The following is a 21,138-nucleotide window of genomic DNA, read 5'->3' as shown; positions in this document are numbered from 1 at the left end:
CCACCCTGGAATGAAGATTCATCTCCCTGCTCACCCTTCCCCGAGCCATGTGGGTTCAAGCTGCTGCCCTGATGTTTGGTTTAGGGACCCCTTAAAAGTGGCACTGAGATGGGCAGTGTGCATCCCATGGCCAACAGCAGCCTGGGACTCTGTGCTGTGGTGGGTCCCCTCGAGGCACGTGGGGTCCAACAGCCAGGGGAAGGACGAGGAGTGCTCATAGACCCTACCTGGCCCCTGAACCCAAGGAGTTGGGGCTTTTCCAGGTCCCTGACCATCAAAAAGCTGACTGCCAAAGCTCCCAGCGCCTATGCCCCAGGGACCCCTGAGCTCACTTGAGGGACCTGGGCCAGGGACCTGAAAAGACCATTGGGGAGGGGGAAATAGCAGCGGCCACGTATATATGTATACGTCCTCATATAAAACAAACTCCAGCTACTTGTCAGGCTGACAAAAGAGCTTTGCACAGGGCAGTGGATAGGGCCTGCAGAAATGATGCCCGCAAATGAAGGGAAGCAGCCCCTTCTGCATCCCCCCCGGCTGCAGGGTGCCTGGGGACGCAAGCAGAGCTGTCCTAGCCGGGAACTGGGGACAGTGCTGGGCACAGGGAGGGCAGGAGGCTTAGCTGGGGGAGCATGTGTGCAGCTAGAGGGTAAAAATAGCTCTTGCTGTGGAGCAGGAGTGCCACGGCTGCCTGCCAAGTGGGGAGGGAGCATGAGGTGTCTCCCAGGTCCTTATGAAAGGAATTTGGTAAGGAAGGCAAGGGTGGGTTTTGGGGCCACAGTACTGAGCAGAAAGCCAGGGCATGCTGGGGGACTCTGCTGGCCATCACCCCCAAAAAATCTGGGCTGGGGCAGTGAGAAGAGGTGAAAATCCCTCTCCAGTGCCCCCCTAGCCCAGATAAGGAAGGAATTTTTTTCGCAATGAGGGTGGTAAGACACGGGACCAGGTTGTCCAGAGAAGCTGTGAATGAAGACATCAAAGGTCAGGTTGGACGGGGCTTTGAGCAACCTGATCTAGTGGAAGATGTCCCTGCCCATGACAGGGGGTTGGACTGGATGGTTTTTGAAGGTCCCTTCCAACTCAAATCACTCTGTGACTTTATGACAACCAACAGGCTGAGCAGGCAGTGGCTGGCCCAGGGGACGCGTGCCCCCTGTGCCCCATGGGTGCTGGCCTGGGACTCTGGGGCACAAAGCCATGCCTGCTGAGATGAGTCAGATGGAGCAATGTCCCCCATTTCTCTCATCAGTGCCACCAGTTTTGCAGCAGCCGTGGCCCCACTCGCTCCCCCCAGGCTGGAAGGGGGCTCAGGGCAGATGCTACAATTTGTGAGCCGAGCGTGGGGGTTCTCATCTGGCTGCAAAGCACTACCTGCGCTCCTCCGGGTCCCCGGAGGGGTTTGCCCACCAGCAGGCAGCACCCAGCCAGATGGGTGGGTTTGGCCAGAAGGTGCCCCAGCGCTCAGGATAGGGGGGCTGCGGCCACCCCCAGCCAACGACAGGCCCTGGCTGGCTGCAGAGCGGCTCTTTGCTGGCATCTGCTGTCAGCTCAAAATCCTGCAGCTGCCTTTTTGCACGGAGCGATGTTGAAATCCGGGCCGGAGCTGTCCCTCACCCCACTCGTGGGAAGGAGAAACGGTCCCTGGGAGGATGGGTCTGTCATCCGCCCGCAGCATCTGCAAGGCCAGCAGAGCCCTGCAGGGACGTGGCACTTGCAGGGAAGGTGAACCCCCAGTAGAAGGATGCACTGAACTCAAAAACCTGATGCTGAAGGTGGCTTTCCAGCCAGACCCGTGGGAACATCCCTGTGGGCTCATAAACGGCCTTTTCCCGGGACACAAGGCTCTTCCCATCCCTCCTGCACCTCTGTGCTGTGCTTGGGATCCTGTCCCAAGGCTCTTCCTGCAGCGTCCCCTGAGTCAGGGAATGAAACAACATCCATCGAGTTCTCCTGCTCCAGACAACCTTGGTGTTGTCATGTTGAGCTATCAGAGAGAAACAACAGCAGAGGAAAGAAGTGACATTTATCAAAGCTAGTTGTTGAGTTAAAAAAAGCCCAGGGGAGCTGTGAGTGCCAGGGGAGCTGGCATTTTCCACGGGCATCCCAGTGTGATGGAGGAGCCACGAGGGGACAGGGCTTTCACCCACACTTTGCTGGGGTGCATCGGTGTTTGCATGGGCACACAGGCACCGGGAGGGGTGCGCGGGGGTCCCTGTCTGCAGGGCCACATCCAGAAGCCCTCTCTATGCATGGGACTGTGTTTGCCAGGGAGGAGGGTTTTGCTTGCAAGCGTGTTTGTCCGTCTGTCTGTCACCCCCCTGAACTCACAGCCCACCCCAGGATTTTAGCAAACCCCCTAGCAAACACCTGGGATGCAACTAAAGCTGCGCTGGAGCAGCTGGGAAGCAGGGGAGGGGTTGATATCACTAAATAAAGCACCTGGACATCAAACGCCCCAGCAGGCAGCATTGTCTGGGCATGTGCTGCCCAGAGGGAAGACGCTGCCCGTGCCCACAGGAGAGTCCACATCACCAGTGTTGGCCAGCAGACAACATCTCCGAGCCCCCGTGCATCACCCATGGAGCCAGGAAACACGCCAGCAATGTGCCCAGCACTCCTTGCAGGCCTGGTTTGAGCTATGACCTGCCTGCCCTTGCTCCGTGCCTCAGTTTCCCCACGAGCTCTGGCTCTGGTGCCACAGATACTGCAGCCACAATGCCAGGGGACAAACAGAATCATGGGTGGTATCTCTAGCGGTGTATCCCACCAACTCTGCAGTCCAAGAGATGCCTCTTCCCCAGTGCCCAGCAGGGAGGAAACACCATTTTCATTTGCAAGCTGGAAATTAACCAAAACACTGGGGTGTTTGCCCCATTCCCCACAGAAGAGGCCAGTGGGGTGAATCAGCCCAATTGAAACTGAAAACATGATGGTAGATTTTACAATCTGCTGTTCATGTGCTGACTTTTATGATCAATTTATGTCCGTTAAATTACCCTAGGGGCTGACTGAGGTCCCTGCCACTGATGCCACTTGGTCTTAGAGCATCTGAGAGCCAGAAGCTGCAGCAGGCAGTGAATATTGGGCTTTAATGTGGAGCAACTTTTGCCTTTCCCAAAGCTGTTTTAGCTCCCAGGTACTGCTTTTTCCCATCCGGTCTCTTGTTCTTTGATATAAATGATCCTGCCCTGATAAGATAAGATCTGCCTCAAGGTAGCAAAAGTATTTTCACACCATGAGAACACAGCTGATTGTGGCTATCTTACAGGGATCCAGTAAGAGAAGAGCCTGGACTGAGATGGAAGAAACTTTGTAGGGACTAATTATGTCCCAAAGCAAACAGAAAGCGCACTCAAGTTAAAGGACTTGGAGATTCCAGTGATTTTAAAGTCAACAATGCCGTTTTGCTGCATTTCCTGCATAACAAAGGATGAATCCATCAGTTAAATACATATTGCATATCTAAATCTATTAATATCTATATTAAAATCTATCTATATTCAAATCTATCTATATGAATATCTATCTATATAATAAAAGCTATTTTACTTCCCTTCCATCCCTTGCAGGGTTTTCACAGGGCTTGGTCCTACAGGGCAGGGTCAGTGCCATGCGCTCCCTCCTGCCCCGTGAATTCCCAGGGGACACCGAGCAGAGCAGCATTTCCTTGGTGCTGAGGGCTAAGGACTGTTGGAGCATCCCGAGCATCGCTGGCAGCCTGAGATGCTACCTGGATCCCCATGGTTCAGGAATGTTGTCCCAGGAACTGAATGTGAGCTCTTAAGGTCTTTTATTTTGCTTCAGAAGGGATTAATTTAATTAACGCAAGTAACAAAACATCTCACGGCACTCTACAAATAGACTGGTGGGCTCTGACACAGCTCCTGGCTATGCCAAGAAATGAGTCTAATAATAGCTGCTTAACGAAAAAGTTCAGGGGGCTGGAGAGATTATGCAGAGAAAATGCCAGGACGGGCTCAGCCCTGTGATGGCAATCAGCCAGGGAAGCACCATCTGAAGAGGTCACTGAGAAAGCGCTGCTGGAGGGAATGACTTGGTGTGGGGGGCGTGGAGCCCATTGCTGCCTGCACCACCAGGTCCTCCTCCTGGGGACCGTTTGGATGACGGCTGGAGACGAGCGATGCTCTTTCAAGCTAAAAAGCAGCTATTTCCCCCAGGGGCCAGGGTCAGGGCCCTGGCAGCACCCCTGGCCCTGCACCGCAGCCTCCTGCGCTCCCCTCCCCCTTCGCCTCCCACCGCTCCTGCTGCCAGGGAGAAATTCCCAGCTGGGCTTTTGTCACCGACGCACGCGTGTTTCTGCAGGAAGTTTCTATTTCTGTGAATAGCAATTTTTCAAGCAACTCCCCCCACCCCCCGCCTGCATCCCTTCAGCAGGAGCCCTGACGAACGCCACTGGCATGCCTGGAAGCTGCGACTCCCTCCCGCGTGCCAGCCCCGGCCAGAGCCTTCATCCTCCCTCCCTCCCACCCTGCAGTCCATCCTGCAGCACTATGGCATGGGAATTATGCTCACGGTATCTTGCAGTGGGTCAAATTGAGCCAGGACCACCCCATGCGCTGGGCTCCCAGTGCTCACCGTGTGCCCTGGGACATGGAAGGGGTCCTAAGAAATAAATGAAGGAGCCTGAGCAAAAGCAGGCTTGAGAGCCTGGCCAGGGGAGCCAAGCCCACAAGAAAGTCCCAGAAGCAGCAGCACCTCTTCTTGGGGGGCACCAGGACCCCCAAGAACATCCTGGAGTGCCCAACCTCCCCAGGCCACAGCTCTCGCCTGACCCAGCTGTGCAGAGGAGCCGGCACATGAGTTTTGTCTTTGATTAAAGCCTGGAGCCAAGTCCCCCAATGCCTAAAGCCAAGGCCCCCAATGCTGCACCAGTCTGCCGAGCCCTATCACTCCCCTCCTGATGTACCCCCTACTTGGGCTGAGCCTCCCAGTTTGTGACCAGGGTCTTAAGGGCACTTTGGACTCCTGATTCGCATTAGAAGAAATCAACACCTGTGATGCTTGCCTTGGGTCTCCATCCCACATAAGTAATTGATGCAATTGCCGAAGGAATATTAATTACTGAAGAAGGGGAGCGCGGGCGGTCCCACAGTCGTACAGAAACGGTGGCTGTGGGACGAGCTTTCTACTGTGCCTGCACATCAGCCTTGCTGCACGGGTGGGGTGAGGCTGTTTCTCTGAGGGAGGTGAAGTCAGCGTGCCATGCCCTGGCTCCAGGGACCATGGTGTTTTCTCCATCCCAGCAGCCAGACCAGGAGAGGCAGGGCTTCTCCTTCTGCCTGGCATTGACACCATCTGGATGGCTTCCATGCATCCAGGCCATGCTTCGCAGCATCCGTGCTGCCGGCACAGAGCTGAGAAATGAAAGAAAACAACCCAAATGATGCCATTCCGCTGCACTAAAAGCAGTATTTAGAGTTCCCACTGCCGCTTCAGATGGGAACGTGGTCTTAAAGGCTGGAAATATCAAAAGCAGCGCTGGGAAGGAAAAAAACCCGGACAAACTGCTGATTGCAGCTGCCTGGCTGGCAAATAGTCAGTGCTCCCAGAGCGGGTGGCACAGGGAAAATGAGCCCTGTTTCCACTCGAGGACCAAAGGACAAAATTCCCCTCTGCTGTACACAAACTGAGGGGCACAGACAGCCGGAGTGGGGCCCGACTGGCCCTGTGGGGTGTGCAGGGGATGGGATCATAGGGAAACACCTCTGGCTGGGTGATGGGGCAGTGTAGAAGTGCTTGCTACAGTGAGCAGCACTGTGGTGCAAAGACAAGGAGTCATTTAAGCCAAACCCTAGACTTTTTAGCAAAAAGAAAATCAGGAATATGTGAACCGTCTGTTTTGTAAAGGAATAACCTTCAGGGTTTCCTCTGCTGCAACCTCAAGAAATTCCACAGCTGCTGCTGCGTGGGAGGGAGCCCCAGGAGCATTTTTTCCCCTCTGCGCGTGGCCGATGCTCAGGGCTGGCTGTGGCCAGGGCCAGGGAAGGGCTGTGCTGAGCAGTGCACGCTGCAGCCCCCCCTGCCCCGTGCAGCCAGAGCCCCTTGCTCCAGCCTGCAGTAAATGTTGTTGAATTCTTATAAATCCTTGTGTTTTGTAGAGGGTCTGGGACCTCGGTAGCCCCATCCCGGAGGCTTCTGGAGCTGCCTGAAGTGCTAGGAGTGCAAGGGGCACAGGGGATGTGCCACAATGTATTTTGCTACTCCTGGAGGTATTTTCTACTCCTAATTGCTGCCCCTTGGCTGCAGAAAAAAAATGCAGGTCTGCCTAAGGAAACAAAATTCTGTTCCTGTTTTCAAGATCCAGGACAAGCAAGGGAAAAGCAGCACAGACTGCTCTGAATGCCTGCAAACACCATCTCCCTCTGCCTCACTGCTGTTTAACACCCGCCAGGGCTGTTAGGAGGTGCCTGCCCCGGAGTCACTGCAAAGAAACTGGCTACTGAGAAAATCCTTGGTCCAGGGCTGGATGCAGGCAGTCCCTGCCCTGCCCTGTGTGGCCTCCTGAGCCACCGCCTGCCCTTGTGCCGCTGCTGGCCCCTATAAAGGAGCCGAAAGTGTTTTGGGAAGCTGGTGCATTGCATAGAAGCCCCTGTAACAGAGCACCCACCTCGAGGTGCCCCGCAGGGTCTGGCTGAGCAGGGGTGTGGGGTGCGGGAGTGGGGTGCTCCCTGGGATCCCTGAGCATCCTGCCCAGCCCTGCAGATCTACGCCCCAGGCCTTCGGCCCGGTACCCTTGCTGAGCAAGAGCCAGATCCTGGGCATGGGCTGCAGGTGAGGGGGCTGTGACTGCTGGGGGGGCTGTGGCTCTTGGGTGACACGTGAAGGGCTGAGCCAGCTGCCCCCTGCTCGGCTCCTGCTGCTCCTCCTGTGACACAGCCCAGCACAGGGCGCTCAGCACGTCCAGGGCCAGACCCCGGACCAGCAAGGGAGCACCGGGTCCCTCCTGGTGCCCCATCCCGGGCCGGAACGGGGAGAAATGGGGAGCACCGGGGAGCACCGGCTCCTCCCGGTGCCCCATCCCAGGCTGGAGCGGGGAGGACCGGGGAGCCGGGTCCCGCCCCGTGCCCCATCCCGGGCCGGAGCGGGGAGCACTGGGGTGCACCGGCTCCTCCCAGTGCCCCGTCCCAGGGCGGAGCGGGGAGGACCGGGGAGCCGTGTCCTTCCCGGTGCCCCACCCCGAGCCGGAACGGGGAGCACCGGGGAGCACCGGCTCCTCCCAGTGCCCCGTCCCAGGGCGGAGCGGGGAGGACCGGGGAGCCGGGTCCCGCCCCGTGCCCCATCCCGGGCCGGAGCGGGGAGCACCCGGCTGGCTCCCTCCCGGCGGGGCGGGGCGCGGGCCGCGGAGCGGCGTGGAGCGGGGCGGCGGGAGCGGCGGGGGCGGCGCGGCAGGCGCGGAAGATGGCGGCGGGCAGGCGCGCCCCGCGCACCGGGCTGCTGGAGCTGCGCGGCCCCGGCGGGCAGTGGCTCCGCGTCCTCCTCACCCTGGCCGAGGACGTGCTGGGGGTGAGCCCGGCCGACGGCCCCGGCCCCGCTGCCGGCCCCGCTGCCGGCCCCGCTGCCGGCCCCGGCGAGGCACCGGCGGCGCAGCTGAACGGCGGCGAGCCGGGCTCCGCCGTGCCCGAGGCGCTCGCCAACATCAGGCGCACGGTGCGCGTCGTCAAGCAGGACGTGGGGGGGCTCGGCATCAGCATCAAAGGTGAGGGCCGGGGCGCGGGGGCGGGTAAGGCACCGGGCACCGGGACCTGTTGCTGCCGCCTCTTCCAGCAGCTCGCTCCCACGTTTGGAAGAAAACCCCGCGGGGGGGAGCGGAGCTGGGGCAGGGGCTGGGCTCGGGGTTGGGGTTGGGGTCTTCACACCCCACGGCACTGCCCTGACCCAGCCTTTGTGCAGGACGAGGAAGGGGACGCGTGGCAATGACGGGGCTCGGAACATCCCCAGCCCACTGCTCTGGGGTGCAGCAGTGACCGGGTAGCCCCTGCCCGCCGTTCCCTGGCCGGAGCGGGTGTCCCCAGCGTTTGGGAGCTGGAGGGGGGTCCCACTGCCCCTTTGCACGCAAGGGCAGGGTGCTGTCTCGCGAGGCAGGTGGGGTGCACAGGGTACCCGGTTACATGAACGCTGCCCTTTTGCGACCAACGGGAGGGCTCTGCCGGTGCGTCCTTGTCCCCTGCGTGCCCCTGTGCTGAGAAATGTCCCTTTTAAACCGCCGGCAAAATGAAGGAAGCGATTGTAAAGCCCTTGGGGATTTCCAGGCGCAGAGAGCTGGGGTGTTAAACCAATGCACTCAGGCTCGGAGATGTCTGCTCCCGCAGAGCTGAGCAGCGGGAAGCCTCCGTTACAATCCCTGTTTTCCTTCCTAAGCTGCCCCGCTCCGTGGTGACATGCCTGAACTTCAGGCTGGAAACTTCTTGGCGCAAGGATGGCGTTTCTGCCTGCCTTTGGTTTTCACGCGGCTCTGAGCGTGTTGGAAACTCCGTGAAAGGAGGCTGAAACAGGCAGCAAACAGGCAGGCAAAGGGCTGTCATGGTGCGTGGGTGAGAGGGTTCGTATCTCCGTGTGTGGGCAGGGCAGGCAGCGGCTTGGCAGCCCCAGGGACAGTGGCGGGGTGGCTCTCGCCTCCTGACGTGGCTTCTCCCAGCTTGGAGGGGATGTGGCTGCAGCCTCCGGCTCCCTCTGGAAGTGGGGAGGTTTTGTGATGTGGATGTCTGGGCGCTGGGACTGCATCGAAATTGTGCTGCTGGCTGTATCTGTGGGGTGCCTGAGCCTGCCAGCCCTTCTTTTTGGGAAGCATAAAGCCCCCTTCGTAATGACCCCTTGGTTGCCAAGTTACTGCTAGCTCCGTGGCTCTCCCAGGAAAGGAGAAACACCACTTGGTTCAGTTAAAACTTTATTTTTGCAGTGACGTATGTGGAAACCAAGTAGTTCTCATGTAAAATGGGAGCTAGGAGCTGTTACAGGCGGTGGGGCAGCCCTGCCGTGCCACCGCCGCTGTGGGGGAAGGCCATCGCTCCTCACCTGGGATGCTGATGCTTTCAGGTTAAAAAGTGTGCCAGGCACATTTCACCCAGGGATGCTTCACCGCAAACCAGGGTGCGGGTGAGGTGTCCTGCCTTGGGATGTGGCGAGGGGATGGGTGCCATAGCTGCTGGGATGGCCTTCCCCTGGATGGCAGGACGGCGGGGAGCCCTGCAAGAGCCGAGCTGGCAGAGGCTCCTGGCCCTGGCAGGGGCTCTCCGTGCAGGCAGCCCGGGAGAGGAGCCGCTGCTGTGAGGACGGGCTCCGCGGCTCGGAGCAGCCCCCGCTGGGGCCTCTGACAGCTGATAACCAGAGCCCTCTGAGGGGCTTGGCAGGCCTCTCAGTGAGGAAATGCCTGTGGCACTGGCTGGGAGCAGCCCCAGGGCAGGCGGTGACAACAGGCTGGGCTCAACATCTCCCTCCGGGATGAGAGATCATCTCTTGGAGGCTCCTTGGGACAGGCCGTCCTGGGGTGTAGGGCATGTCCAGGGCTGCCGATCCCTGGATCCCTGGCTGCTCCTGCCCCGGGCTGGGCCTTGGCAGTAGCTGCTGCACCCCTGCTCCCTGGCACGGAGGCAGCAATGCTGCTCGGATCTTCCTGCGGGTTCAAAAGTTAACGTGCAAATTGATCTCCTCAAGCCGCTGGGAGGTTTGAATAGCATCCTTTTATAGTGGAGAACGGGGAGCAGCAGGTAAATAGGGCTACTGTGCAGAGAGGAGCAAACAGCCAGATTGGTTCACTTCTCCCTGGCTCTTTTGCCTCTCCAAAAACATTCAGCTGTCTTATCAGTTTAGATCATGAAGTCCTTGGAGCCGGGATAGTCGCTCAGCACACGCGATTAATAATGCAAATAAAGACATGCTTTGCTGCCAAAATTGATGGGGAGATGGCCAGGTTACGTGTTCGCTCTGTGAGGAAATCTGCGACCATTCAGAGTGGTTTTGGAGCAATCATCTTCATCTGCTCTAAAGCATTGTATCTGGGCTACTGCGGTTGTTACAGGCATGATGTGGGCATCCGAGGAAACGGGGCAGCAGGCTGTCCTGGCACAGTGCGGCCGAGTGCTGGGAGAAGGGCTCGGCCTCGCTGAGGCCAGCTGGTACCCAAGCATCCCCCTCCCCACCCGCTCCTCCGTGTGCTCCAACAGCCACAACTGCTTCGTTTCTTTTCTGTTTCAAGGTGGCCGAGAGAATAAAATGCCCATCTTGATCTCCAAGATATTTAAGGGGCTGGCGGCGGATCAGACCGAGGCGCTGTACGTGGGGGACGCCATCCTCTCTGTCAACGGGACCGACCTTTCTGAGGCGACGCACGATGAGGCGGTGCAGGCGTTGAAGAAGACGGGCAAGGAGGTGGTCTTGGAAGGTAGGAAACGAGGGTGCGAGGGGGTACAAGGGTCCTCCTGCTTCCAGGGGGCTGATCCCTGTTTTTCCTGGCGATGTAGTGGGAGCAGGGGGGTGGCACATCATCTGCATACACATTTGCATATTCTTTCAAATGGAAAACATGTGCAGACTGGTTTATCTGCTGATCTGGAGAGCTGGAGGTAACTGCTCAGATCTCCCTATCTCCCTCCAGAGAGGGAGAGACATGTGTGTGCCATTGCCCACTGCCCAGCGGCTCCATCTCCCCACTGTGGGACTGTGGGCAGGCAGCGATGGGAGGTGTGGGATGGGTGTATGGGGTTTGCGACTCTTCTGTTGTACGGCATCACCCTGAGGTCTGCAGTTTCTGGGGCAATAGAAAACTTTTTCTGCTTTTCCCATGATTTGCATTTAAACCCACATCCTTGGCTGGTGTGGCTCTGCATGCTTATGCCAGCAGGGAGGGGGTATGCTGGCACCCCACTCCTTGCTGAGCACCTTTCGCTTTGCTGGGGTGGATTTTGGGCAGGCAGGAGAAGCAGGCTGCCGGGTGCAGGCAGGGCCAGCTCAGGAGCGCAGCCACAGGAGCAGCCTTCCAGGGGATCCCTGTCAGCTGAACCCCAACTGCAGCCCCCCCAGATCTGGCAGCTGAGGCTACAAACATCCCAGGGATGCAGCTTTCACCATCCCAGGGGAGACTGGAGCTGCTCCCCTGGGAACGGGCTCCCTCTTGGTACCAGGCAGCCAGTCCCTGGTGTCTCCCAGCCCTGTGGGGGCTGGCACACTGCAGGAGCCCCCCGAACCCCACTTGGGGAGTGGGTAGGGCTGGTGGGTTGGGACCGTGGGAGCCCTGAGGGAGAGACCCCATTCTTCTCCCGTTACCCTTCACATCATGTCTGTCCGTGCTTGCCCACCCTCTGCCAGCTCAGCCGGGCAGGGCTGAGCACCCAGGATTTGTCCCTCAGGACAGGACCCTTCCCCTCCCCTCCCCACCAACTAGCTCCCTGGGTCGCCCTGGCTGACCGAGAGGGTCTTGGCACCAGAGACCCTTCCTGGTGCGGTTGAAGGGCTGCAGATCCCAAAGGGAGGTTTTATTTGGGGGCAGTGCTCTGGGCTCTGCCTGGACAAAGAAGAGCTCTGTGTCTTCTGCTGCCAGCAACCGCCGTGGCTCTTGCTTTCTTGTGCCTTCCCCAGATTGTCTCAGCTCCAGATTTTCATTTTCAGCTTCGCTCAGCCCTTTCTGCTGTGGGTTCCTCCTCTCCTGGGAGCCGCAGGACCATGGTTCAGCCGGAGGAATGTGCTGCTCTGCACAGCTGCTGGGAGCAGATAGGGTTGTTGGTGGGGTGGGTTGGTTTTTTTTTTTTTTGACCAAAGAGAAACACAAGAGCCTCTTTCTCTGGGAGTCTGCGAAATTCCTCCCTGTAGCTGCTGTTCTTGGACCACCCTCTCTCTGTTTTTTCTTTTCATCCTTTACTTTGGCGTGGGTTTCCTTTCTGCTAGAGGTCCTGCAGGAGGTGGAGATGAGCTGCCCTTTCTGTAAAGAACAGCTTCTCTCCCTGGACCACCTCCTCCTCCTCCTCCATCCCCCTGGGGAGCCAGGCGCTGCCAGGAAGGAGGCAGCTGCAGGCAGGGCCTTTGCTGTAGCTCACTGAGCTCAGGTATGACCTGCTGGGCTTCTTAATTAATTAAAACTCCCAGAAGGTGCCCTTGGGAGGAGAGCGGGGCTGGGCTGGCTCCCACCACGACACTGGAGGGAGCTCAGTGTGTACCTGATGCCTTTGGGCTCCTGCAGTGCGGTGTTGCTTGGGGGTGCTGCAGGCAGCAGCTGGAGTGGGGCAGGGGTCTCTGCTGTTCGTCTGATCCCAGACATGGGGTATAAACATAGTGCATCTCCATCTCCTCCCCGTTTTGGGTTTGCTTGCCCGTGGAGGATGGCGGGGCTGGTACTGCGGTGTGGTCCCTGTCAGGCTGTCACTGCCCTGTGGAGGTGGTGGCCCTGCCTCGGGATGGGGCGTCCCCTGCCTTATACCTGCCACCCCGATGGCTCTCCAGGAGCTGGCTGGCCAAGTGCCCTGCCCCAGGGAGGGGTGACAGGGCTGGGGGGCAGAGGGTGGCCTTAAAGTGCCCAAAGGGTGTTAAAGCAGGGGCCCTCCCTGCTCACTTCTACAGCCTGGGCTCGCTCCAGAGCTTGGAGAAAAGCACCTTAACATCACTTAGGCACTTTCTGGTCCCTGCGTGCTGCCAGGTGTGACTCTGACTTCCCTTATGGTTTCTGTAAGTACCAAAGCTGAGTAATTTGGCACAGCCAGTGTCTGTTTGCTGCCTTGCTCCTCCTGGCTGCATTCATTCCTGGTTTTAGGAGTTTTTAAGGTAGTTTGCAAGCAGCGTTGCAGCAGGTAACAAAACTGGGAGAGCTTGCACCGCCTCAAGGGGCAGTGAGCTGGAGTGAGACTCTCCAAAGTGGCAGAGCTGGGAGGCGATGCATTTTAATTTGAATATCAGCAGTGGCTCCACGTGCCAGATCTTAGCCTGGGCTGCTCAGCTTGGCTTCTGGCTCCTGGGTGTCGTTGCTGGCCAGGCATGAGGACACGCAGATACCTCTCAGTGTGTCCTGCCAAGTTTTTTTTTGGACGTGCCAAACTACTCTCTTGATATTTGCAGGAGGAGTATGACTGTATTTATATTACATTGTTATTTTGGGGAGAGTTGCGCTCCCTTACCTTAATTTTTCTCTTGGTTTTTTTTTTTTTTGCATTGCTTGGTATCCAGAGACCCTCCACAGCAGGGGAAAGACTGATAAACATCCTTCCAGCTGCCCTGGGAAAGGCTTCGGTGCCAGGAGTGGTTTTCTTGCAAGGTCCCTGTGCCTTAGTGGCACAGGGAGAGAACTGGGAGCAGTGGGGAGGAGGAGCTGGGGCAGCCGTGGGCATCTCACCTCCGTGGCAGCCTCAGGCTTGTCGGCTGCAGGGTAGCTCCTGGGGCTGTCGCAGCTCTCCAGGTCTTGCTTGGCCAAGTAACAGCCTGGAAGCTTGAAATTCAGAAAAGTTAAGGGGTGCCGGGAGGGCATGGCGTTGGGGATGCCCGGCTCCGATGGGCTGATTGCCCTAACCGTGGGAAGCCCAGGCAGTCGGAGAGGGTGGAGATGTGCTTGGTGTGAAATGTGAAATACCCACAAAATTTAGGTGACCCTGGGGTAAATAACACACAATGCAGAGTGGAAGCGTGTTTTGAGTGGAGGCAGGTGGTGGCAGCTGAGATTTGTGCAGTTCCCCATCACTGCTGCCCTTTGGGCCTCAGAGGGGCTTCAGGAGAGAAAGCCCTGAGGTGGCCTTCAGCCCTTTGTGGGACACCAAAGTGAATATCTTCTGGCAGATGTGGCGGTCCTCAGGGTCTGAGCAGCCAGGCTTTGCCCTCGGCAGCGCTGCATGTGCTCTTGTGCTTTAGGCGTGGTAACAAACCCAAGCAGAAACGGAGGCTTTGGACCTGCCCTGGGGTTGATGCAGAGAGACAGTGAGGGTCCACATCCTCCTGCCCCAAAGCTTTGCTTTCCCTGGGGAGTTTTCTGGGGACATTTCTTCTCCTGTGGAAACCGGGAGAGTTGTCCCATGATCTAACTAGGATCACTCAGCACATGGGTCACCACTGGCCATGCAGCACGGGAATATTTAGCAAAGAGCTGGGGCATGACCTGTGGCACTGAGTACTAGGGCAGGGTCCCGGGGCAGGAGGGACAGTGGTGGCACCTCCATCCTGCAGCGTCCCATGGTGTCTTCCTCCCTGGGGTAGAAGGACTTGAGTTGACACAGCTGGGACCAGCAGTTGCTGCCTTGTTTGTGCTCCGAGCTGGGGGCAGGGGACAGTCCCTGGGTGCGATACTGGATGGGGCGGCTGTGGCAGCCCCTGCATTGAGTGTTTTGGAAGAACATCACAGCATCAGCTTGAAGTTTAGAGGTAGTTTCAGGGTGTCTCTTTGGGATGTGCGTTAGCTGACACCCCCCCCGATTTGACATGTTCATTTTGCACTGTTGTTCCTGAGGCAGAGAGGGACCAGCTGGAGATGGGCTTAGCATCTCCTTAGGGACAGTGCTGGATCTCCAGGACCTCTCTGGAAGCCTTCCTGATGTGATGGCCACCAGTACAGTTGGACCTTTTTGACTTGCCGTGCTGTGTAGATGCTGCTGGAAAGCTCTTGGCAAGGGAAACAGCAGGACTTGTCTTACCCCTGACTGACAATGCAGTCTTAAAAGTCTTTGTGTTGAATCCATGCCGTGATCTCCGGGCTGAAGCAGAGCGTGCCACCACCTGGCTGGTGGCCCAAGTGGTGGGTGGGGGCTTTGAGCCTGCTGCTGGGTATCCCTGTGGCTGGGGCTGTTTTCCTGGCTGGAGGAAAGTTTGCGGCTCCTTGGTGAAGCTCTTGGGGGTCAGGAGCTTGGCTTCGGGCGGTGCTGAGCCATGGGCATGTGTGTGGGGCAGGTTGTGGTGACTTGGGATCAAGGGCACAGGAGTGTTTGGTTCGGGCTTGTTCTCCGTCCTTAGGAGGGATGGACTGGTGGAGGGGGAGAATCTGTTACCCAAGAAGTAAAACCAAGGAATTTTGATGGTTTTGCCCCTTTCTGGAGTGCTGAGGAGAAAAAAACCAACTGCAACACAGACAGAAGAGCAGGGCAGACCTAGGGCCTTTGGTTAAACATGTCCTCGATGCAGCTCACTGCAGGGTTCGGGGCACATGCGATGCTCTGGCGATGCTGCGGGCTTGGGAGCCCCTGTGCCATAACCCCTCTGCAGAGGGACCGTCCAGGCATGGGTGGCCACAAGCAGCTGCTTACATGTGGCCTCCCCAGAGACTTTTGCTGTTCCCCCAAAACCTAAAATGAAGTGTTACTTAGTGCAAATCCCTGAGCAGTTAAAGGTCCCATTTGTCCCCTCTCCATCCTGGAGAGGATCGGTGGGACAGGCTGTCTCCCCAGGGGAACAGAGAGCCTGCATGGCTTTGAGGGCCACGTGGATGAGCCCAGCAGCCACTGAGAGGGCTGTTTGCCTGCTGAAGGTGGCTTTAAGTCAACAGCAGTGAGGCAGTGTTTCTGCTGAGCGATTTTTGGAGGGTGCTGGCTAACAAGGAGAGGGCAGCCAGCCTGGGAGCCCCAGCACTGCAAGATGTTAATTAGAAAAAAAATAAAATTCAATCATTACATTTACCAGTAGCAGAGATGATGCATAACATGGTCTGAGTTGTTTGCTTTAATGAGATGGAGGTAATTAATGAATCCATTCAATACCAGGTGATCCTGCTGCAGTGAAGGGACTGGCAGAAGTATAAGTCAACCCGCTATAAAGCCCACGATGGGGTCACCAGAGGAGACAGCAGCTCCCATGGGACAGTGGCCTGGCCCCAGTGCACAGCCCCCTGGGGAGCACTGCAGCCTCCAACTCATACTAGCTCCCCGTGCTGGCTTGGGACCCCCCTGTACTGCGGGAACACATTGGTGCTTTGTGACCAGCCTTAAATCCTCCTTAAAGCCACATGCCAGAGACACACACGCTGGCCATTGCCTAATTCTCCATACCCTGTCCTGGGCTGGGCACTGCTCCTCTCCTCCATGGCTCTGTCGGGACGTGACCCCACCATCGCACAGCTAATGCTGGTGACGTCCTCCGCGTGTCCAGGGAGCCACGGGCTGGCGCGGGGATGCTGCTCGGGTTTCAACGGCTGAATGATATCTTTCTGAACTCCAATTAGTTCCCAGGCACCGGGATAATGGCAGGTCCCCGCTGCCAAGATTAATGACTCGGGGTAAAATCCAACGCAGCTCAAATGCCTGTGGGAACGCGGCGGCTATTTATAACGGGAGGCGTAGGGCACGAGGCTGGTGGCCCCATGCTGCCTCCTTGGCCCCGGGGCCACTGCGGGGTAACCCGACACATGGGCTGCTGCAGCATCACAGCCATTTATAGCTGCATCCCGCTGGGGCCGGGCAGAGCGGGGCATGCAGCGGGGCTCTGCCTCCCTGCCATGCCCCACCGTAGCTCGTGCCGGGATTTCAGGATTTAGAGGTTCTGGGGGGCTCGCAGGAATGAAGGGGAAGATGGGGGTTCGTGGGTAGGTGAAGGATGGGGGTGGTAGGCTTTGTGTGCAGACTCTCTCCTGGTGGGAAGAGGGCTTTTTTTTGGCACAAAATCAGGCTGCTTTGGCTTTGCTGCAGCAATGGAGCTGGTCCACCAACCAGCCACCTACAAGAGTTGGCTGCAAAGCCAAGCTCGTGTCCTCCCTCCTGCCACCCACACTGCTGACTTGGACCTGGCATGAAACCAGCAGTGATGGCTGGGGACGTGGCAGCAGGCACGTGTCTGTCCCATGGTGTTTTCCCCAGGGGCGACCAAAGGGAAGCCTTTCCCTGGAGCCACCAGCTGATCCCAGGGCAGGACCATTGGCTGGCATCCCCCCCTGCTCAGCCGAAGCTTTTTGGCCCGTGCTGCTGACTTAATTTTCAGGATGTAGCTATGGGGCCCCATCAATTCGTGGTAACTTTCATCTCCCCCTTCCCCTAAACCTCGGAAGCCGGCTGCTGTCCTGGTGCGGCTCTGAGGGCTTTGGCTCCAGAGTCAGACTTGCTGGGGACTGAAAGCTGATTTCTTGTCCCTGGTTTATAACTCACGGGGCAGGGCTGTGCGAGCTGCGAGCACGCAGTTCGAGGCTTTTCCTGGGGCCAAGCCATGGTATTTGAGAGCTGTTGCTCCCAGTTGGCGGTGGGACCGGCTGTACCAGCACAGTTTGGACTGTGTAATTTTGGCCTGGGACTCCTGCCCACTCCCTGCCCCCTGCCTCCCTGTGCTGCCCCGAGGACCCAATCAGACTTGGATCTGTGAACTGATCTGGGTTAAAGGAAAGAAAAAAGCGGAAAAAGGCCATTTTTATCCCTCCTGGAGGGCTCCCTGAGCTGGGATGGTGGGGCAGAGGCACTGAGAGGATCTTAGGTGTCATGTCACCCTCTGGCACAACCTTGCCCACCAGTGCCATCCCCTCCCCACACCCACAGGGGTGCAGGGCAGAGGACCTGCAGCACCCAAGGGTGGCAGCTCTGGGGAGGTAATGGAGGCGGCACCAGCTCTGATGCAGGGAGGGTGTGAGGAGTTTCAGCAGGGCAGATGGGTGCTGGCGGGCACGATGAGTCTGTGCTGGCCTGTGCCATGCCCTCAACTGGGTGCTGCCTCTCTTTCAGTGAAGTACATGAAGGAGATCTCGCCCTACTTCAAGAACTCCTCCGCGGGGGCAACAGTCAGCTGGGACCCCTCGCCTGCCACCCTGCAGAAGCGGTCATCACCCCTCCTACCCACTCGGGAGCTCCGGGAGGGCAGGACCGTGCCTCTGAAGATGTGCTACGTGTCCCGCAAGTGCCTCCCCGCCGACCCGGAGCACAGGTCAGGGCATGGTGCCGGGGGGTGGCGATGCCAGCACGGTGCCCCGGAGCACCGAGGGCCGGCGGGGACCCAGCGGGGCCGTGTCCCTGCAGGTACCTGGAGGTGTGCTCGGCGGACGGGCGCGTTGCCCTCTTCCTGCGGGCGAAGGACGAGGCCACGGCGCAGTCGTGGCTCAGCGCCATCCAGGCCAACGCGGGCGCGCTGCTGCCGCGGGTGAAGGAGGAGCTGCGAGCCCAGCTGGCAGGTGCCGGCACGGTGGCTGGACGGGACATCAAGCACGTGGGCTGGCTGACCGAGCAGGTACCCCCGTGCCCCTCACCACCCTGTGCCACCGCGCTGCCGGTGGCCCTGACCCAGTCCCCTTGCAGCTCCCCAGCGCCGGCACCAGGAACCTCTTGGCCGTCCTCACCGAGAAGGAGCTGCTGCTGTATGGCAGCCTGCCGCAGAGCCGTGACGCCCTGGGCAAGCCTGCGCACAGCTACCCCCTCATTGCCACCAGGTAGGGGCCACCGACCCAGCGCCCTCCTGCCCTGCGCAGGGGCTGGGGCGGGGGCAGTGTCCGGGGGCAGGGGCTGGGGGTGGTGGCAGAGCCCCGGGGGTGGTGGCAGTGACTGGGGGTAGTGGCAGGGGCTGGCGGTCGGGGCAGAGCCCTGGGGGTGGTGGCAGTGATTGGGGGTGGTGGCAAGGACCGGGGGTGGTGGCAGAGCCCCAGGGGTGGTGGCAGAGCCCCGGGGGTGGTGGCAGCGACTGAGGGTGGTGGCAGGGGCTGGCAGTCGGGACAGAGCCCCGGGGTGGTGGCAGGGACTGGGAGCAGGGGCTCAGGGCAGAGCCCCAGTGTAGTGGCAGGGACTGGGGGTGGTGGCAGGGGCTGGGGGTGAGAGTAGAGCCCCACGGGTAGTGGCAGAGCCCCAGAGTGGTGATGGGGGCTGGCGGTGAGGGCAGAGCCCCGGGGATGATGTCAGAGCCCCGGGGGGGTGGCGTCAGGGTGTCAGGCTGGGGGTTCAAGGCGGGGGGGGGTGCGGGTCCGGCGGCGGACGGTGCTGGCTGTGCCGGAGCGGGGGGGGCCGCATCCGCGGGGCTGCAGCGCCCCCTGCCGGCCCCGCCGCGTGGCCACCGCCGCGGTGCGGAGCGGGGCGCGGGGAGCGGAGCGGGGCGCGGTGCGGAGCGCGGTGCGGTGCTGAGGCGCGGCGGTGCCGCAGGCTGGTGCACTCGGGGCCGGCCAAGGGCTCGGCGCTGTACGAGGCGGAGCTGTCGTTCGCGTTGCGCACCGGCACCCGGCTGGGCGTGCAGACCCACCTCTTCAGCCTGGAGAGCCCCCGCGACCTGGCGCTGTGGACCCGCCTGCTGGTGGACGGCACCCACGGCGCCGCCGAATTGGTCCAGGAGGTCTCGGCAGGTCAGCGGGGGGGCCGGGAGGGGGGAGGGGACCCGGGCGGCGGGGTGGCCGGCCGCCGTCTCACCCCTGTCCCTGTCCCCATCCCCAGCCTGCACGTGGAAGGGGCAGGATTGCACCCTGTCCATCCACATCGACAAGGGCTTCACCATCTCTGCCACCGAGCCCGGGCTCAGCAAGACCATCCTGCTCCAGCAGCCCTTCGAGAAGCTACAGATGTCCTCTGATGACGGCACCAAGATGCTCTACCTGGACTTTGGTGGCCCGGAGGGAGAGATTGTGAGTTGGCTTTACCCTCGCCACCCCGCACCCACGCCCCCGCCGGCCCCGAGGGGAGAGGGGGAGCAGAGCGCCCACCCTGCGCACAGCACCCATCCTGCCTGGCACGTGGGGATGAGGCAACGGCCCATCCACCCACACAGCCCCCACGGTGCACAGCCCTTCCCAGGGCCCCAGTAAGGCTGTGGTGGGGTTTGGGGGGCTCTGGGTGGTCCCTGCCCTTCCTGCTGCAAGCAGAAACCTGGCTGCTCCAGGAACAGCCCTCCCCATTGCAAAGATCCCTCTGTTCCTTTCTTGCAGCAATTGGACCTTCACTCCTGCCCCAAAACCATCGTCTTCATCATCCACTCCTTCCTCTCGGCCAAGGTGACCCGGCTGGGGCTGCTGGCATGAAGAGGGAGTGGAGCGCCGGGCAGAGCTGCCCCAGCCCCCGGCCGATCTATGCACCTCCCTCCAAGCCAAACGCAGCCCCAAGCCATCCCAAGGAGACCGGAGCCCCTGTGGGGTCATGCCACTCCCACCAAGGAAAAGCACCATCCAGCTGGGAAAAACCACTCCCGGGGCGTTTGGGGGCAGTGGTGGGGTGAAATCCCTCTTGGATGGCAGCACTGGGACTTCTCCGGTCCTTTCTTCCCCTCCTTCCTCCACCCTGATGCCAGGCGGCGGCTGGAGAAGCCTGGTTGGAGCCCGCCGCGAGCGGCCACACGGTCGTCACCCCAGTGCCTTGTGAGATGATATTTTCTGTACAAAGAACCCATTTGTATTGATGTTTTATATTTATATTGCCCAGTTAAAAATGCTGATGCGGCAGGTCTCGCCCGCCTGGCTTGGACTCCCTGGAGAGTCCCCAAGTCCTGCAGCTCAGGGACGCGTGTCTGTCCCCCAGACAGACAACCTGAGGGCTGGAGACCAAAGCCAGCTCTGTAGTGCTTGAGAGATGGGAACTGCAAATCAGCTCTGTTTGCCAATTTTTTCCATATTGTACCAAATGATAGGAACCACTTTTCTTTGTCGGAGTTGGACAGTTTGTTTTATTTTGTTAATTCCTGGGTCACTTTATTTCTCAGTTTAGGGGGGAGGGTTGTCAGGTGGCTTCTGAGAAATAACTTCTTTTACGAACCAAAAGATTCTGCATGAAAATGCCTTTTTTGGGGGGGGTCAAATAAACACTGCAGATCACAACCAGCGGGAGCCAAGATTTGTCTCCTGGTTTTGCTTGGAGAAGTAGAAAATCTGTTTGTGGGTGATAACCTGGGCTGTGCCTCAGGGTGTTTTCTGCCAGGGGAAGGAAGGGTTTTTGCTTGGAGGCTGTGGGACATTGCTGTGAGCCAGTGGTGCTGGTCTGGGGGTGCTGAGGACCCTGGGGTAGGGATTTCAGGTGGGGACAAAAAGTCTCTTAAGGTGCCTGACACTGTGCTGGGTGCAGCAGACAGGGACAGGCTGATGCTGGCACCAGCTTTAGTGATACCAGGTGGGTTTGAATACCCTGCGCTTCGTGCTGCAGGATGCTCAGCAGAGGGCGGGCATCGTTTCCAAACTCAAAAAAAGTTCTGTGTTTTGCTTTTTATATGTTTCTTTTTCCAGTAAAAGTAGCTGCCTGGCTGAGCAGCAGCAGAGGCTTTGCATGTTGTTCCCTTCACGTGATGCCCTTG

The 21,138-nt window shown here is 59.1% G+C and overlaps 1 protein-coding gene across 1 annotated transcript; it reads left to right on the top strand.

Annotated features, from left to right (window-relative positions):
• Nucleotides 1-7,365: 7,365 nt before the first annotated feature.
• On the top strand, nucleotides 7,366-20,682 carry SNTA1 (syntrophin alpha 1). The gene is made up of 8 exons (XM_052790026.1): nucleotides 7,366-7,717; nucleotides 10,214-10,399; nucleotides 17,616-17,814; nucleotides 17,907-18,114; nucleotides 18,183-18,313; nucleotides 19,014-19,210; nucleotides 19,299-19,486; nucleotides 19,787-20,682. The coding sequence occupies exons 1-8, from the start codon at nucleotides 7,420-7,422 to the stop codon at nucleotides 19,877-19,879; spliced, it is 1,500 nt and encodes a 499-aa protein (XP_052645986.1). The 5' UTR covers nucleotides 7,366-7,419; the 3' UTR covers nucleotides 19,880-20,682.
• The last annotated feature ends 456 nt before the right edge of the window (nucleotides 20,683-21,138 follow it).

Source organism: Harpia harpyja, chromosome 1 (genome assembly GCF_026419915.1).
Source record: "Harpia harpyja isolate bHarHar1 chromosome 1, bHarHar1 primary haplotype, whole genome shotgun sequence".
Classification (NCBI taxonomy): domain Eukaryota; kingdom Metazoa; phylum Chordata; class Aves; order Accipitriformes; family Accipitridae; genus Harpia; species Harpia harpyja.
This window is presented reverse-complemented; position numbering and strand designations above follow the sequence as displayed.

Bases quoted from the DNA above. Each gene is read 5' to 3' on its own strand.
- SNTA1 (XM_052790026.1), top strand. From the start codon at position 7,420: ATGGCGGCGGGCAGGCGCGCCCCGCGCACCGGGCTGCTGGAGCTGCGC. The intron at 7,718-10,213 runs GTGAGGGCCGGG...TTCTGTTTCAAG, and splicing joins GCTCGGCATCAGCATCAAAG to GTGGCCGAGAGAATAAAATG. The intron at 19,487-19,786 runs GTGAGTTGGCTT...CCTTTCTTGCAG, and splicing joins GTGGCCCGGAGGGAGAGATT to CAATTGGACCTTCACTCCTG.